The 19,463-nt window shown below is 40.9% G+C and overlaps 1 protein-coding gene across 3 annotated transcripts in view; it reads left to right on the top strand.

Moving 5' to 3' along the window:
* Positions 1-16,568, top strand: part of DISP1 (dispatched RND transporter family member 1) — a 93,567-nt gene extending 76,999 nt beyond the window's left edge. For all 3 annotated transcript variants that reach the window (XM_081942978.1, XM_081942979.1, XM_081942980.1), the window contains 6 exons: positions 2,020-2,049; positions 4,673-4,796; positions 6,517-6,644; positions 7,365-7,462; positions 8,139-8,236; positions 12,962-16,568. In XM_081942978.1, coding sequence (XP_081799104.1) covers positions 2,020-2,049; positions 4,673-4,796; positions 6,517-6,644; positions 7,365-7,462; positions 8,139-8,236; positions 12,962-16,564 — 4,081 coding nt within the window. In that variant the 3' untranslated portion in view covers positions 16,565-16,568. The remainder of the gene's footprint in view (positions 1-2,019; positions 2,050-4,672; positions 4,797-6,516; positions 6,645-7,364; positions 7,463-8,138; positions 8,237-12,961) is intronic.
* Positions 16,569-19,463: the final 2,895 nt, after the last annotated feature.

Below are 19,463 nucleotides of genomic sequence, written 5' to 3'. Positions count from 1 at the left end.
AGCTCCACAATACTTGTTGTTCAATAAATCTTCCCACAAATTGGGACCCAATATATTGTGACAGCCATCCTCTAATTGCGTATGTTGTCTCCATTCCACAAACTCCATCAAGCTTTTCTGAGAAAGCCAACATGACTGGAGGAGGAATTCTGGGAGTTGAAGTCCACAAGTCTTAAAAGCTGTCAAGTTTGAACATCCCTGGGGGTTTTTTTTCTAAAGGGTTAGGGGTGCAAGGATCTTGTAACTTGACAGCTTTAAGACTTGCGTGCTTCAAATGCCAGTTTCTGAGCCAACATTTTGGTTGCTAAGCAAGAACGTTGTTAAGTGAGTTTCACCACATTTTACAAGTTGGCCATGCCCACCCAGTCACATGACTGCCAAGCCATTCCCACTCAGTCACATGGCTGGCAAGCCACTACCACAAAGCAGGCCACACACACAGAAGAGGTTCTAAAAATTTTTTGAAACCCACCACTAATGCAATTGCATAGCTGATTTAGCTACTGTTGCCTGTGTCTGGAAGTGTTCTTTAGGATGATTTACAATGATTACAAATTCATCAAATATTTATCCAGTTTTTCATTTAAAACTTGTAATCTGACAAACATTCTTTCCACCAAGAGGGCTTTAATGTTAAAACTTCTTCCCATCTCTCTTTTTGGGGGCATTATAAAGGATATATCATATTCAAAGTTTTTAATTTATTGTTGCTTTGCCCTCATAGTCAAGTTTTTACAGCAAAGTGTAAGCAATTCCCTTTTGAGGACAAAGAAAATGAATACTCCATAACAATGGAGACACAAAGAAGCTGAGATTAAAATATCCCACAACAGAGTAGATGGAGAAAAAAATAAAATAAAATGAAGCAATAGAGTTCTTTTAGGAAAACCAGTAAAATACAAAATCCTTAAAGAAAAATCCAGCATAGATCTGATTGAATAACTTTCACTACAAAGAAAAAGAACCTTTATGCCCACTGCAGTGAAAGAGGAAGTATTTTGAAGCACCAAAATAAAACAGTAAAAGTTGATTGTTGGCAGTAAAAGGATATAAGTTAGCACCCAGCCAGGGTAGAAATCAAAAGTGGTGTTAAAAACAGAAGGTACACTTTAAAATGCAAGCAGCTGCAGGAAAAGATGGAGACCCAACCACTCCAGTCGTTCTTACCGAGAGTTGAAATCCTCCAGATTTCTCTCTCCAGGCAAGTACGTGGTAGTCTGGGGTTGTTGAGGGTCATTAACATTACTCCCATTCAAATCTGGAGAGTTTGCTGCCCCAAAACCAGCCTTGGCAGCAAAATGAGCAGTTTGTGGGCAGGGAGAAAAAAATGCTCCACTATTGGATGACCATTTGTCTGAAGTAGCATAGGGTTTCCTGCCTAAGCAGGGGGTTGGACTAGAAGACCTCTAAGGTCTCTTCCAACTCTGTTATTCTATTTCAATTTCAGTGTACCATTTTCTGAGAACTCTCTAGAAGAATTTCCCATGGCTGGCTGGGAAATTCTGGGAGTTGAAGTCCACAAGTCTTAAAGTTCTCAAGTTTGGACACCCCTGCTTTAGAGGCTCTGTGATGTGATCAGATTTTGGAAAACAAGACCCTCTTTTTTAAAAAAAGAGTGAGATCCTTCCCTCCTTTATTTGCAGCAAATTGGTCAAAACACATCCTCAGGACTTCCACAAAAAATAATTATTATGCACTTAACCACTGAATTAAATGTGCCTATGTGTTTGCAAAATATGTTAATAAATAGGATGAAAGGAAGGCAATTAAGAACAAGGCAATCAAGGCATAATTAAGAGTTGGATAGATGTGCTTCACAGAACAACTGATCAAGAATTCTGTGTGATTTTCTTCTCTCAGAAAAAAAGGGAAAATGTGAGTGTTCTGGCTGGAGATGATGGAAGTTATACCAAACATTTGAAAATGAGGAAATGCTGATCTAAATAAGTAGGCAGGAAAAGAAAATGTGAATGCTGGCAGAACTTCTCCCCCTAAAATAAGTTTGTGTTTAATTTTCAGGCCAGCCAGAGCAGTAACGTTACCAAAAAGGTAAGAACCCATTTCCAGCTAATGTATTTCTTTTGGGTTTTTTTCATGCACTTATCAGCATTAAAAATTATTGGTGATGTCATCTGAACGGAAGGAATGAAGAAAGTTTCATTTTATTTAGAACAGGTGGCCCCTGTGAACGAGCTGTATGCTTTCTTTGTGCTGCCAGGCCTCTGCAAATCCAGAGGCAGCTGGGATACCCGTTTGCTGCCAGGCAGCTGGTGTGCATTGGAGCCAATTCCCATGTTAAGGTTCATGTATGAAACCTCAGAAGCATCCCCTTCCTACTTGAGTTGAAATGCTTCCCCCACCACCACCACAAAGTCCTCCGACAATTGGGAAACATATTTTGATCAGTAACTCAAATTTTCTTGAATTCAATTGTTAAACAAGTATCCTTTTTTATAACATGGAGCTTAACAATCTGGTGCGGACCTTCTGGCTCCTCCCCCCAGTTATCCAAAATCATCCAGATTCAGGTGGTATATTAATTTTTTTTGGGGGGGGGAGTAGTGTCCATCCTTCTCTTGATTTCATATCCCAAAAGAAACAGGAAATAGGCATCTAGGGCAGTGATGGTGAACCTATGGCACACGTGCCACGGATGGCATACGGAGCCATTTGTCAGAGCACGCGAGGCACTGCCCTGTCAGCTGGCCAGCGTGCATGCGTGCGCTGGCCAGGTGAGTTCACCCTTTTTAAAAGCCATTTTTCGCCCTCCCCAGGCTCAGGGGCTTTATAGGAGCCTGGGGAGGGTGAAAGGAGCCTGCCCCACCCCCCCCCCAAGGCCTTCTGGAGGCTTCACAAGCTTCCGTGAAGCCCCCGGAGCGCAAAAAAAACGGCCCTATGGGCAAACCGGAAGTTCGGGAACGGACTTCCGGTTTGCTCAGAGGGTCGTTTTGACTGCTCCGGAGGCTTCAGGGAAGTGACTTCCGGTTTGCTTGGAGGGTCGTTTTGAGCACTCCGAAGGCATCAGGGAAGCCTCCTGACGGTCCCTGAAGCCTCCAGAGGGCGTCTGGGGGGGGGCGGGGGACGCTCTTTTCGCCCTCCCCAGGCTCCTATAAAGCCTCTGGAGCCTGGGGAGGGCGAAAAAAGCATGTAAAAATGGGGGGAGCGCCTGTACTGCGCGCATGCGCACTGGAGGGTCGTGCATTGCATTATGGGTGCGGCACGACCGCACATGACCCCCCTGCGCTCCCCCCACTTATGGCACACGAGCCAAAAAAGATTTGCCATCGCTGATCTAGGGCAATGGACCATAAAGTTGTAGAACCTATGGTATGTGCCGTCGCCCCAGGTCAGATCTCTCTGGCGTTTCTTTTGTGAGCTTCTGTTTCCCTGTAAACGACGAAACAGAAGCTCACGAAAGAAAAAGATCTTACCTCTTGCTGCGCTGCTTATGTTGGGAAGCCCCGCCTCCCATCAGCCAGCAGGTCTTCAGGTCTCTGCTGCGCATGTGCACATACCTGCACATGTGAGTATGCATGTCTGTACATGTGAGTGCACATGACTGCGCATGTGCACATTCATGCAGGTCAGTGCATGCATGTGCATGTCTGCACTTGCGCACATTCACACATGCCTATGCATACATGTGTGCATATACACGCATGCGCATGCACACACACACCTTTCAGTTTGGGCATGCGCAGACGCAGAGTTTGGGCACTCGGTGTCTAAAAGTTTTCGTTATCACTGTCCTAGAATGATCTGAGATGGACTCTTCAGGGGCTCTTCTTTTCTTCCAAAACAAGAAAGGGTTTTTATGCTCACTTTTCTGGGAAAAAAACCTAACTAGATACAATCCTTTCTACTCTCTAATTTCCAGTAGAAAATAGTAGTACTGATGATCTTCGGTTTGCTGGTCTTCTTCAATTTGTTGATTGAAAGCTAAACATAACACAACCAATCCAGAATGGTGACATGCTGTTTTGTTTTAGAATGGATCCACAGTGTTTCTTTTCATTTGTGCACCTTAATTTATAACTTTTGCACCTTAATTTATAACTTGTGCACCTTAATTTATAACTTTTGCAGAAACGATAAAGTCCTGCTTTAATATCGCATAGTGTTTAAAGGGATGAATTTGGAAACATTCTGACCAGACCAAATATATGGACTAGTGGTAAAAATGAAAAAAAAAATCAGTAGTGGGTCTTTGGAGTGCTTTCATGTGAAATGGCATGGCTTTCTGAATCACAGGTGCCAAATGATTCAAGTTAATTATATAGCAATTACCATTAGCGTCCTTCAAGTCAAACAAATAGTGAATAGATTGCAGTAGAAAAGAAAGGAGAGAAAAATCAATCTTTTTCATTATACCTGAAGGACAAATCTATATCAACTGTTTAAACATTCTTGTATGAAGAAATGCTGAAGAAGGGAGACATGGGTGGCAGATGATTGGAAAGTAATATTGGAAATACTGCTCTCCACAAAGTTGGGTACTTTCCAGTTTGAAGAGTAGCACAATTCAATCCTCTTCAAACAAAGATGATGGTGATATTTTTAAAACCATCTTAGTCATTAAAAGAAAGAGTATAAATTAACCCCCTGTGTCCTGATTTCTTTTTCTCTGCTAGCACCTTTCTCCTATTCATGTTTCTTTTCCATTTTGTTCTAGCTATGCAGCTCTGATAGCAGACTGGCCCGTGGTGGTTTTAGGCATATGTACTGTGTTAATTGTGGTGTGTGCATTGGTTGGAATTCTAGTCCCAGATCTTCCAGACTTCTCTGATCCTTTATTGGTGAGTAAGCTTTAATATCTTCTGCTGTCAAAGCATTGTGTTGGCACATCCTCCAATCCCCACCCCCTGAAATAAACGATAAAGCTGTAGTAAATTATGGGTGAACATATTGTATTGCTTTCAAATGCAGATGTGTCCAAATCTAGACCCCACATATGAATATTTATAAGGTACTTGAGGCCAGATGTCTTCAGCTATATGGGTGAAGCTGCTGAATCTTTTCTTAAAAGAGCAAACCTTAGAAGAATCCTCTTCCAGCAATATCTGTAAGAGTGATTTCAGCTTATTTACAATAGAATTACTGTACATCAGTGCAATACAGTGCAGCAACACCAGATAGCTTAAATAATAACTCAATAAATAGAATATTACTTTAGATAATCATTGTTCTATTCAGGCATTATTGAGTGGTGAACAGTTTTGCCTACAATGTGTCTGATTTGCCTTTTCACCCAAACATTAATGGATGCCATTACAAGAGTTTACCAAGGAGGGGTTTTCCTTATTCAGCAGAGGCTTTCCTGTAGCTGGAACCCATCTCTAGTAACGTCTTAGCACAGGAGCCCTCAAACTTTTTAAACAGGGGGTCAATTCATGGTCCCTCAGACTGTTGGGGAGCTGGACCACTAGGTGGGTGTGGCTAGGTGGTCATGTGACGGTGGGCGTGGCTAGGTCATGTGACTAGGTGGGCGTAGTCAATGTAACAGTCCATTAAACATTGGCCTCCTGGGGCATCTGTGCACCTCGTTTTTTGCCTCCCCCGCCTCCAAAACGTCTGCAGGCCAAAAACTGGTGAAAACGGCCCGTTCTTTGGCCTCATGGGGCATCTGTGCGCCCCATTTTTTGCCTCCAGAACATCTCTATATGCCAAAATCGACCCATTTTTTTGGCCAAAAATGGGATATTTTTGCCCGGGTTTTGGCCTCTTGGGGCATCTCTGTGTCCCGTTTTTCACCTCCCTCACCTCCAGAATGTCTCTGCAGGCCAAAACTATTGGCCTTACCTTTCAGTTCCAGCTCACGGGGCTCCCGAAGGTAAGGCTAGTGCTCGGCTGAAGGGTGGGCAGGGCAATGTATGTGTGGGTGGGCAGCCTTGTGGTTCTATGGGTCCAGATTAATGGCTTTGGCGGGCTGCATGTGGCCTGTGGGCCATAGTTTGAGGACCCATGTCTTAGCACATAGAGTAGGCTTCATGCATATACTGTATGCATGATGTCTCCGCCTGCAATTCAGAAGCCGGTGATGATGATATTGTTCAGAAGTCTTCTATACATTGTGTTGGGGGACTCCGTAAACAAGAAACAAGTGGCTTGTTTGCAAGCCATGTTATTTGGAAGATGTAGTTAGCCATATATTTTTCACTTTCCAAGAAGATAGTTTGTCATATTTATCTGAAAGCAGTTCATACATAGTATAAATTGCTGTCCTGATATTACTGTCTTAATGTTTTTTTACTTGTGTTCAATTATGTCTCCTCTCTTCATTTGGTGCCACTGACTCTTGAGAATTGGGATGCATAGTAACATGGGAATGCTGTCTAAGTCAAGCCGTAGAAAGTCTATGTTTCAACTTGTGTCATTCTGTCATCAGAATATGAACCAATTTAAGTGTTATCTGTAGAAAAGAAATTTTTAATAAAATGCTTCCATTTTAATTTCTGTCCGCCTGTTCAGTGAAAGAATGGCATGTATTTAAAAAAAATCATAAATATTCTGCTGCAGGGTTTTGAACCAAGAGGAACTGCTATTGGGCAGAGACTGGTCACTTGGAATAACATGGTGAAAAACACAGGCTACAAAGCAACTTTAGCAAACTACCCATTTAAATATGCAGATGAGCAGGCAAAGAGGTAAAGGCTTTTCAATCAAATTATCAGCTATTGGTGCTCAGTGCCACTTATTGAAATAACCAGTGTTTGAATAACAAATGTTTAGTAAATATTTTTTTCTGCCTGCCCCCAAAATAAACAGAATTTGCATTTTCCATCTGCCTCTTTTATTTGTAAGTTAATAATGGGATGCTGCAGAAGAGATGCTTTGGGACATGCAGAAGCAAAAGTGCAGCATCTGTTTCTGATTACTTAAACTATCTGATCCTGAAAACAGGCAAGATTACATAGCAGGGCATTCTGTGTTAATATTCAAATCTGAAGCTTTGCACAACCCTAGTAAACAATTACTGTAGGTCGCGAAAGTCTACAGACTTTGTGACTTTGTGTCTGTGATTGGGTGATTTATGTGTTATAATTTTTAAGTGTGGCTGTCATTAGCCTTGCTATTAATCCTGTACTTTGTTTTTGCCATTTTGTAATGTCAACTTTTTCTTTGAAATTTTATAATAGTTGAATGACTTACTTGTTCCATTTTATAATAAGTTTGAATGCAACCTGAGTTAGTGCTTTATCTTTTGATTTAGGATAACCTTCTCCAGTGACAGCTTTCTAGAACTCCTCAGTCTGCATTTTGTCTGGTTGCTTTTCTCTGATTGAGTACTTTTAAAGTCTGTGTATTGTTGGTATAAGAATGACTACTTGAAATTTATCATCTCTTTTAAAAATTGTTCTCGATAGTGATCGAGATGGCAGATGGTCTGACGATCACTATGAAAGAGAGAAGAGGGAGGCTGACTGGAATTTCCAGAAGGACAGCTTTTTCTGTGACATTCCAAGTGAGTTGATTAATATTTCAGCTGTAAAATAAAATTAGCTTTATATCTGCAAGCATGACGAATTTGACTGAATGAATCTCTTTATTTGCAATTTTTCATTTCCCAGGAATTGGTCTTTTATGCCTGAGAAACTGAATGCTGGCCTCTATGGACTAAGCTAAATGCATTTCAGTATTAAGATTGCAATGATATCATTTGTGTAGTGGCAACCATCTGCTAAGGACACTTTAATTTGGATCCCTGCATCAAGCAGGGGATTGGTCTAAATGGCCTTTGCCACCACTAAGATCTTTTGCCTTTCCTTTTTTTAATCATAAGTGGGACAAAAATGATAGATTTCCACTTTTTTATAACATTTAGACTACTGGAAGAAACAACGTTGCTCACGGTTGTTAGAAATAAACAAGAGATTTGTTGCATTTATATGCATTCATTCTCTTGTCAAAGTATAGAGAATGTTTTAGAAAAAATATTTTTAAGGGGGGGGGGGCGGACACATGGTGCTCTCTCTCAATTTTAGATTCATATAATCCTACAAGCTATATTAGGCTAAAAATTGGTTGCTACATAGAGGTCCTGTGGCCTACTCTTCTATCTGCCCCGTTGTATTGAGTTCCATTAATTCCAGAGTTCTGTCATATCTGTGATCTTCACAATATATTAACCACAATTTCAGGTGATCGTTACTCCCGAGTGGTGTTTGCATCAGCAAGTGGAGATGACTTGTGGAATTTACCAGCCATAAAGTCAATGTGCAATGTGGAAAATATGCGGGTAGGTAAAAGTATTAACTTCAGTGTGGTGGAATGTACATTTGAAATGATGATCTCTTGTCTTAATCATTACTCAGCTGCTGACATGCTGCAGTGTAAGCTGCTGGCAAGCATGTAATGCTACTGCCTGATATTTCTTTGCAGACCCCCTTTCGGTCCCAACAGTGCCATCCGTTCCTTTTGGGATAGATTCCCCAGATTTGTTAGATAGATTTGTTTGAGGCAATGCTGATGTCGGAACAAGAATTAGTTCAGATTTTCAAAGCCGGATTTCATTCCTCTCCACGTTGTCACCTCTTCTCCAGAACTAAGCCAGAAAAACACTTCTTTGCCTTTTAAAATAGTTCATCTGCATAATTCAGCGTGATTCTCTTGTTGATTGGCTGCATCTAAATGGTTGGGAATAAAAACTCAAACATATGTATAGCAATTGATGTGCATATACAAATATGCATCTCAGCTCTGAGAAAGGAAAGTTTTCTTTGCACCCAGAGATGAAAAAAGACAGTCTGGTCTTGATTGATTGGTTCTGAGCAGGAGAAAATGTTTTCCATCATCCAAATAGTTGTAGCTTTTTAAAAATTCCCCGAAGAAACCAGAACGTAAAAAGTAACAGGCTGCTTCAGGGACGTCATGAGTTCTTTTGCCATGTGGTAGATGTTAACTTTGCCCATAGCTGAGACTGAGGTCTGGTTTTAACTAATGGCCTTAACTGATGCAGGATCTGTGTCAAAATGAAAGACCAGCGTTCATGTGTATGTATTTGGAATGATATCTGAGTCTGACACTCCTTGGGAGCCCAGCAACTAGTATGCTTCTACAAGGAGGCCCTGTTTGCTAATTCTCAGCAAACAATTTAGAATATAAGGATGTTGGCAGAATTTATGGGGAAGAGAAAAAAAGATGATTATGGTAATATGTCGACAGGCCAAGAAAAGAAGCCAATTAAGATGTTGGAGAGGTAATTAATATTTAGTTTCATAGTTCTAGATGAAGGAATCAGTGGGTAAGAGATATAATTTTTATTTGTCCCAGATTTTGCATAATCATCCATGAGTTCACAGATTGGTTGCTATGTTCAGTCAGTTCTTTATCACAGTCATTGATTACAGTGTACATTAATTAAAATGTTATTAAAATGTTCTCAGCTCCTTCTTCACTTTCTACTTTTGAAATAAGATGTTTCAGGTTACATTTTATATTATATTAATATCAATTATACTATAGATAATTACTTTGGAAATATTAAAAAATATTGGTTGTTATTATGGTTTTAATAAAGTTTCCAGAAAGGTCTCAACTGAATTACATGGAATATTTTTATGCAAGGTGACAGCTGTTAAGATAATTTATTTCTATGTAAAGTAGCATTATTGCCCACCTATGAAGATACATGACTTCCTTTTAGAAAAATGTATGGTTCTAAAAGGCTCCCTTCTTTTTGTTTATTATCTTTTCTATAGTGTTTAAATCACATTGAAGTGTTATGGTCTCTTTGACTGGATGTTATATTTTGGAAAACTGCTGTTCTAAATTGCAAACTTCTGGTTTTTTTAGCTGCTGCCATTTGTATAATAATGAGAAATGTACATCTTCATTAATCTTTGATCTTTATTAGAAGAAGGTCTTCTTGGCGGAGTCCATATCTCCTACCAATGCATAGTCTTAGTGCACAGAAGTTTGAGATTTTTGTACTGAAGTCACTGCTGTCTGTTCCAGTCAAAGCAAGTTGAATTGCTGTAATGGTTTGACTGGTTTCAACTTTAAGTTTACTTTAAGGATTTTTCTCTTTCCTCTACTGAAGGGAATTTTGATTATGCATTCTCAACCATAAGAGACAAGAAAAAGGCTAAATTGTTAAACAATTTATTAACTAGTAAATATTTAAGCACAAATTGTCTTGGCCATGCTGTATCAATTCCAGCCATCTGCTTTTCTTGTTCTGAGGCTTGTAGCCTGCAACTGATTCACATATGGTACCCACAAAGACTTAATGGTAGTACCATATATAGCATCTCTAATTAGGAATTGAATATTACCTATTTAAAACACCCTACCCAGTTTGAAATATTTCTTCAGGTTAAGGATAACAGGGTTAGTCCAAAGGGCAACAGAATAAATGGTAGACCAAAGTCTTCTAGAAAGGCGGGCGGCCCGCCATTATGAATCTTCTCTTCTGATTCACTAACAAGAAAATATTGAGAAGATTTTGGAAGACATGGGTGCATAATTCACATATGAGACGAATATGTGCTCTAGATTTACAGTGCCCTCAAAGCTCTCTGCAATACACAAGTTTTCTTTGCTAAGCAAATCCATGTGGTATGAATAAGAAATCTGAAAAACATTTTCAAATAATATAAGTGCTGTGTTTTCTTTAGAAGTTCCCAGACAAGTGGAAAACATCCTGCTGATACTTCAAACCCAGCTTGTGCAAATGCCTTTTGATCAAGCAATAAAATAGACCCTGGCCATCTTTTCTAAAGGCTGTTTTTAAGAAGGCATTTGATAAGTTCCAGGCTAAGTCTGATCTTCCAAGTATGAGCAGTTAATCCATCTTTATCTTCAGTGAAGGTGACTTTAGCGGCAAAGATGGACAGCCTCTAATGTGCTGAAGAATAGCAGATAGAGCATCCTCTCAGCCTGAATTTGAATAATTGAAGCACATAACCTTCTTTTCCTCTGTCGTCTGGGTGACCCTACAGGGCTTACATGCTGCGTATTCCTTATAACTCTTAAGCGCTGTCATGAAAAATAATCTAGTATTACAGTACTTCGTTTTTATTAGGTTGCTCGTTTTTTTCTGCTAAGCTTGATTGATATTTTTATCTGGAAACAGTCAACAGTAACATATCCTTTTCTTCTTGGAATGTGAGGTGATTTCTTCTTCTGAATTTGTTTAACAATAATAAGGCCATACTAAATCTGATATAATATCCAGGCAGTATTAGTCAAAATCCTGTTTATGTATGTATGCTGTAAAAGAGTTGCAATTGAGAAGCGAGTTTTGCAGTGAACTTATTGAAATACACTTGACTTAGATACGCTTAAGCAGATGTATAATTCAATCAATTTAAATAAAACTGCTAGTAGTTTTGGGAAGTACGTAGACTATATCAATGTTGGCTTTTTGTTGTACATTTCAATCAAGAAGGAAAATTTGGTTAATAAACACCATGAAAGAAATATATTAAAAGTCCATTATATAATATATTGTCAGCCCAATTAATGGAATGCCAAAGCCTTCTAAATGATTTATGTGGGAAGATTTATATAGGAATATTCTTATGTCTGTTAAAGTTGTTTCTCCCATTTTTGTGCACGTTTCAGTGCTCATGAGGTAGCCCCAAAATGTCCTATGATATTAAAGGACAAGTAGGGAATGGTGCACAGCCTACTTCTTGCCATGTTTGAAGATCTGCAATTTAGTAGAAGAGTCCCATTTGATCAAGTTGACCTTCAGCCTATTGACCTGGGTACAAACAATACAGACAGTACTGGCCCTTGAAACAAATGTAGGAGTTACTTAACTAGGCAGAAGAACCTCTCTAGAGCTTTTCCCTGCAAGATTGAGAATAAAAAATGGCACGAATACCCATTTCAAAGGCTGAGAGTTTCTGCATATTGGCTACAATTTGGGCAAATTTGTCAGAATTCTCTCTGGAGTTTGACAGCTACAAATTTTACATGAGCTGTGAACCCAGCCTCCAGGCATCCTGAAAGCATTATAGCCTGGTCTTGATTTTGTGCAATAATTATAATCAGTTTTATCTGCTATGTCCATATCAATCTGATTTTTCTTCATAAAATAAAATGAAGAGAGTTGGTTCAATCCCCAAATGAAGTTTGCTCTTGGATAAGCATAATTAGTCAATATACTTCTTCATTATACCTGAAGGACAAATCTGTATCAACTGATCTAAACATCTTGTTGTCTTGTCTCTGGGGGTTGACTGAAAAATGTCCATCCTAAAATCCAAGGACTTTGGCATGGAGCATTTGCAGCACGGAGCATTTGCAGCCAGAGACAGAGGGCTTGTTCTGCTTACTAGAGACTGGCTACAAACACCTCCTGCTGCCTATGGTCTATGCTAAAATCCTGCTTGGATTTCAGGACAGACTTTCTTCAGCCATCCACCAGCAACCAGATGGAATCTTCTTGGCAGCCAGTAGCAGCATGCAGCTTCCCTAATGGCTTCCCCACTAACTTTCTGGAGAACCAGCAGGGAAGATTGCAAAAGGCAATCACACGATTGCAGGGCACATCAAGGATCTCTCCCAGTGACTAGAGATTGTGGGAGTGAACAGACTAAATCCAAGCAAGAACAGGTGGCTGAAGTGTTTAGATCCAGTGACTTCCACCCTTCCACACTGGATGGGTTTTCAATCCCCCAGACAAAACTGGTGTGCAGTTCTTCCTTGAGGATGGAGGAGCCATGGCACAACTTCATCTTGTGTGCCGATTGCGCCCATTCCTGGATTGGGGACCCTGCTGATGATCGCTCATAAATTGATTATCTCCTGTTTGGAATATTGCAACATACTCTACATGGGGCTGCCTTAAAGACCATTCAGAAACTACAGTTAGTCTAGGGAATAATTAGTCTAGGGAAGAAGCAACAACACCAGGTAGTTATAAGCAGATGGTGGTATCTCTATGTAACACCACTACTGGTCATTTAACATTGATATTCAATTATAACTCTCCATTTTCTCCTTCCCACAGATACGATCTCATGCTCAGTTTGGGGATCTCTGCCAGAGGAACACTGCTGATTCGTGCTGTCCCAGCTGGACATTAGGCAATTATATTGCCATTTTAAATAACAGATCATCATGTCAAAAAATAGTGGAGAGAGATGTTTCTCATACTTTGAAGCTGCTCCGCACATGTGCCAAATATTATTATAATGGGACCCTGGGGCCAGATTGCTGGGATACGGCAGCCAGAAGGAAAGACCAGCTCAAGTGTACAAATGTGCCACGCAAATGTACCAAGTACAATGCTGTTTACCAGATACTTCACTATATAGTGGACAAAGATTTTCTAAGCCCAAAGATCTTGGACCACGGCTTACCAGCTTTAAAATATAGTATGCTTTTTCTACCTACTGAAAAGGGAGACAGTATGATGAATATCTATTTAGATAATTTTGAGAACTGGAACTCGTCTGATGGAATCATCATCATCACAGGGATTGAATTTGGAATAAAGCACAGCTTATTCCAGGACTATCTATTAATGGATACCGTGTATCCTGCTATAGCCATAGTGATTGTTCTGTTAGTGATGTGCTTCTATACCAAGTCCTTGTTTATCACACTAATGACCATGTTTGCAATCATTAGCTCCTTAATTGTTTCTTACTTTCTCTATCGGGTTGTATTTAATTTTGAGTTTTTCCCCTTTATGAACCTTACTGCACTGATTATTCTGGTGGGTATTGGAGCCGATGATGCATTTGTCTTGTGTGATGTGTGGAGCTACACAAAATTTGACAAGGCACACGCTGCCACTTCGGAAACCATGAGCATCACTTTGCAACATGCGGCTCTTTCCATGTTTGTTACTAGTTTTACTACTGCTGCTGCCTTCTATGCTAATTATGTCAGCAATATTACAGCCATCAGGTGTTTCGGGGTTTATGCTGGCACTGCCATTTTAGTGAATTATATACTAATGGTGACATGGTTGCCCGCAGTTGTGGTCTTACACGAACGGTATCTCCTCAATATTTTTAGTTGCTTTGCAAAGCCACAGGCAAGAGTTTACAATAGCAAAAGCTGCTGGACAGTGCTGGGCCAAGTGGTCCGTAAAGTATTTTTTGCAATCTCAGAAGCCTCTAGGATATTTTTTGAAAAAGTATTGCCATGCATTGTGATAAAATTTCGATATATTTGGTTGGTCTGGTTCCTAGCCTTAACAGTTGGGGGAGCATATATTGTGTGTATAAATCCAAAGATGAAGCTACCCTCTTTGGAACTAGCTGAGTTTCAAGTATTCCGGTCTTCCCACCCTTTTGAGCGCTATGATACTGAATTCAAGAAGCTTTTCATGTTTGAGCGGGTCCATCATGGAGAGGAGCTTCACATGCCCATCACTATTATCTGGGGGGTCTCTCCTGAGGATAACGGAGATCCTTTGAATCCTAAAAGCAAAGGCAAGCTGAAGCTGGACAGTACTTTCAATATTGCAAGCCCAGATTCACAGCTCTGGATTTTAAAGTTTTGTCAGAAACTGAGGAATCAGACATTTTATTACCAAACAGAAGAGCAAGACTTCACGAGCTGCTTTATTGAGACATTTAAGCAGTGGATGGAAAATCAGGACTGTGATGAGCCAGCTCTTTATCCCTGCTGTAGCCACTGGAGCTTTCCCTACAAGCAGGAGGTCTTTGAGTTATGCATCAAGAGGGCCATCATGGAACTTGAAAGAAGCACAGGCTACCATTTAGATAGCAAAACTCCTGGCCCTCGCTTTGATATAAATGATACCATCAGAGCAGTGGTACTAGAGTTCCAAAGCACCTACCTTTTCACCTTAGCATATGAGAAGATGCATACGTTCTATCAAGAGGTGGACACCTGGATTTCAGAGGAGCTCGTTTCTGCTCCAGAAGGTTTAAACGGTGGCTGGTTTGTGAGTAACCTAGAGTTTTATGATCTCCAAGATAGCCTCTCTGATGGTACTTTAATTGCCATGGGTCTTTCTGTCACCGTTGCATTCAGTGTAATGCTGCTTACCACATGGAATATAATAATAAGCCTCTATGCAATAGTCTCAATAGCAGGAACTATTTTTGTCACAGTTGGATCCCTGGTTCTGCTGGGTTGGGAGCTAAACGTCTTGGAGTCTGTTACCATTTCTGTGGCAGTTGGCTTATCTGTGGACTTTGCTGTCCATTATGGCGTTGCTTACCGCTTGGCTCCAGATCCCGACCGAGAAGGGAAAGTCATATTTTCTCTAAGCCGCATGGGCTCAGCAATTGCTATGGCTGCATTGACTACATTTGTAGCTGGAGCAATGATGATGCCGTCTACAGTTTTAGCCTATACACAACTTGGCACCTTTATGATGCTGATAATGTGCATTAGCTGGGCATTTGCAACCTTTTTTTTCCAGTGTATGTGCCGCTGTCTGGGACCCCAAGGAACATTTGGGCAGATTCCTCTGCCCAAAAGACTACGGTGTGGGGCTTTCTCCCAGGCATTGTCAGGAGGCCAAGGAGATGGAGAACAAAATAAAAAACACTCTGCCAATAAATACCAGCTTGATTCAAGACCTCAGAAAGCAGATGTAGAAGAAGAACATGAGCACTATGAGTTACAGCCATTAGCAGGCCGCACCAGCAGTGATACTGCAGTGGAAAAGAGAACCTGTGAAGAAATGCACATTTGCCCTGAGCTCTTCAATGGCAGGCTGTCAAACCCACATACTCATCACTCAACATACAACACAGAACTGAATGTAAACATTAACCATGAATCAGGTTCAGCAATGTCATCTTTGGGCGAGCAGGATCCCACTTGCCATTTGTTGAATCAAAATGAACAATGTCATTGTTTAGAGCCACAGCAGCATACAGACATGAACTGCTCCAGTTTGCATCAACATAGAAATGAAACATTATGCTATCACTGCTCTCATTCATCTGGGAACATACAAGTCCAGAACTCCCTAGTTCCCATCAGTGCCTTGCTTCATTCTTCTGATGGGTATGTGAATACTGTCCAGCATGTTGTCCACTGTAGTTGTGTACAGGGCAGGTTCCAAAGACCCTTGCTTCAAAATTCTCTTCCCCCAAATGTTTTTCTCCATTCAATGCCTCATTTTCAGACCCACAGTCCTCCAGACACTGAAGAGAGCTCAGCAATTCTTCCAAACGAAATGGGTTCATCCTCCTCTCTCTGCAAAAATTCTGCAAAACCTCTCCCTGACACAGAACAAAGATTGTCCAACAATCAAATAGGGCTGTGTAGTAACTACAGATCCAAAGGAGATGAAACTATCACTGAAGTGAATGGGAATGGAAGTAAAACTTCTGCATCTAAGCCAAACAAGCAAGCTCAAATGGAAGGTGTCCAGGGTTTGCCCCAAACTGCTCCAGGGACAGAAGCAAAGAATCAAAATGAGCAGAAGCATTTAGAAAATGATACACTAAAGGTTGGCCCTGAGTCTTGCTCTGAAAATTTAGAGTATTGTAGCCGAACCATAACAAGAAAGTGCAATTCTGTTGAATGTCATGTGCCAAACACTGAAGCCCATGTGCCTACTCTATTAGCACACCCTGAACTTTCCAGTGAAAACTTGCTAATAAAAACATTTTAATAAATCTCAGCTTTGAATGTTTTTTTTATTCCTGTTTAAAAATATTAAACATTATTCCAAAGTTTGAAATAGATTAGACTTTTCTTTTTTGGAAAGTCAGCTCATGTTTAATTCAGATTGTGTAGATAGCCAAACAGCATGGGAGCATGGAATAGCCTTTCAAACACCCTTTTCTGGAACTTCTGGCAATAGAAGATACAGAAGAAGAAACTAGATTCATCAGCATGCTCCTCTGATTGTTCATGCCCACAAGGGAGACAAAAGGCAGGAAATACCTGGGAAATTCTCTAGCCAGGGCACTTCATGAGGGGAATGAGAAAGGGGAAGCAATGCCATTCCATATCTTATCAATTCCCATCCAATTATTCAATGTATGGAATGGCGATTTGCTCAACATTCTAAGGCAAAAAGTCTTGTTACCGAGTGTGGCATATAATTTACATATGTGGCATATAATTTAGATATTCCACTCAGAATCAAATCAATTTTGGCTGGGGTAAGAAGGGAAAAATTGCCTTTAAATAAGGGAAAAGACTAATAGCCGGATTCTGAATCCACCAAGTTTTTCCAGATAACAAGATTTTCCACAACTGCCCAGGAATACCTGCAAGGCCTAAATGAATCTAACCCATCCCCCATGGACTTGGTGTTAAGAACCATTGTCAGCAGACAAGTTCTCTGTGACTAGTAGCTTTGCCACATGCAGAGGTGGCAAAGATGACATTATTGGTTAGTTGTAAGGCCTTGTGAACCCATCACTGTAAAAGTCCTAGGCTCCAGTCTCCCAGGTGCCTGAAGTGGCAGCCCTGGCCTTAGAAATTTCCTGTGGGATAGGTATATACCTATTTCTAAGGCCAGGGCCAGGGCTGCCACCAGGGACTTTGCACTACCTTCAGAAACATTTAACCCCCTCCAGAATTCCATGCTCATTGTAGAATTTTGGATGATGGGAAGCTTGTGATGGAGATGTTGGTCACTGAGTATAACTAGGACATGAAACCAATTCCATAGTTCAAGCATGCTGCAGCGTATTATTTGCTTATACCATTATAAGCTAATGTGGTCAACCTTCATCTAAGACAGACAGACAGACACACACACACACCCTATAGGTGAGTTTATAAGGATAAAATTCTATGCATGCAGGGTTTTTAGCTTTGCTTGGACCTAACACTGGGAAGCAAAAAACTTGGCTCAGCTTACTATGAGAGTCCTAAGAAAAGCTTCTCTACAAAGTCTATCTACACTTTACTGGTATCCATTATGTGACCTCCAGCTACCCTGTTTCCCCGAAAATAAGACCTTCCCGGACAATAAACCCAATCGGACTTTTGAGTGCATGCACTAAAATAAGTCATCCCCTGAAAATAAGTCCTCCCCCAAAAATATTTCAGCAGAGCAGCAGCCATGAGGTAGCCACACTCACTGTCAGGCCTGTAGTTATGTTTCTTTTTAGGATCTTTGGCCTGCCACACTTTCTTATAATTTCCTATGCTGTTTTAGTAGTGTAGTAGTTGGGAGGGGGGAATAGAAAGGAGTAGGATTTGTGGGATGTATTGCTGTCATTCTTTTATAGAAGCTCAAGGTCATCTTTTGTCTCCGCACCTCGACACCTGACCGGAAGCAGAAGGGTGTAGATGCCAGCGTGGAAGATGATGATTGGAACATGTGATGAATTATGGGGTGTGGGGATAGATCATGAACTTTCAACTGGGTGGAATTCCAGGAAGAACATTAGAGTTGGAATTCCATAGACGTGCTAACTTGCCTGTATGATTAAAAGGGAACTTTAAGGATGATTCTGCCTTGGTCTCTGATGATTTCATACATGGTATTTAAAACGCTAACACTCACCTCCTCCTGCACCTCAAAAATAATAAGACATCCCTGAAAATAAGGCCAAGTGCTCATTTCAGGGTTCAAAAGAAAATAAGACCCTGTCTTATTTTCGGGGAAACACGGTAGTGCAGTACTCCAGTCCTAACACATATCCCTTTCTATACTTTGAATGAATCATCCATTTAGCCCCCAACATCATCATTCTACACCTAAACTTAATATTTATGCCCAAGGTCAGGGGTGTCAAACTCGATTCCATTGAGGGCCGCATCAGGGTTGTGTTTGACCTGGGGGAGGGGGTGTGAGGGCCAGCTTGATGTCACTCATCAAGGCTCTGTTTTGGACTGCGATGGCCTCCTCTGCCAGCAAAAATGGAGCTCAGGGCCGCACGTGGGCCCCCCGAGCTCCGTTTTCGCTGGCAGAGGGTTGCAGGAGGCCTTTGCGGCCCAAAACAGCCCAGGAGGACTGCACATAGCCCTCCCGAGCTCTCTTTTCACTGGCAGAGTCACCATGGGCCGATCCTTCACTGTTTCCAGGACATGCCAGTGGGCCAGATCTAAGCACCCTACGGGCCAAATCTGGCCCCCGGGCCTTGAGTTTGACATCCCTGCCAAAGGTGAATCCAGTTTTTCAATAAGTCCAGAAGGTGATCTTCCTTTCCTTCTGCTTCAGTGCCAAAATCCAAGTAGAGAAAGATCAGTACCCAGCAAAATCTATCCAAGAACAAAGGAGCTCTGAGTTTCTGCATCCCTAATTTCTTTTCTGACAACTCCACATAAGCTGCAAAGTCTCATCAGTTTGATCTATAGGCCTATTTTAAGGCCTATACCAAAGCAGTCCACAATGTAAGTGGTAATGACCCATCCCATTGGATGCCAGCTTGGCTCCTTTTTATTACTTCATCTTCCTGGGAAACTTTGGTACAGTTGTCACATAGTTCTCTTTTTTTTATCCATTATTAAAATTCTTATCCTCAATTGAGCCATCTTTTAGCAAGAAGGATGTCCAAAATTAGTGCCCAGCAATGACAAGGGCTCTCTGGATGTAAGAACTCATTCTA

This window comes from Natrix helvetica (genome assembly GCF_964273705.1).
Source record: "Natrix helvetica genome assembly, chromosome: 2".
In the NCBI taxonomy this organism is placed as follows: Eukaryota; Metazoa; Chordata; class Lepidosauria; order Squamata; family Natricidae; genus Natrix; species Natrix helvetica.
Note: the sequence above shows the minus strand (reverse complement) of the source record. Positions and strands in the feature narration are given on the sequence as shown.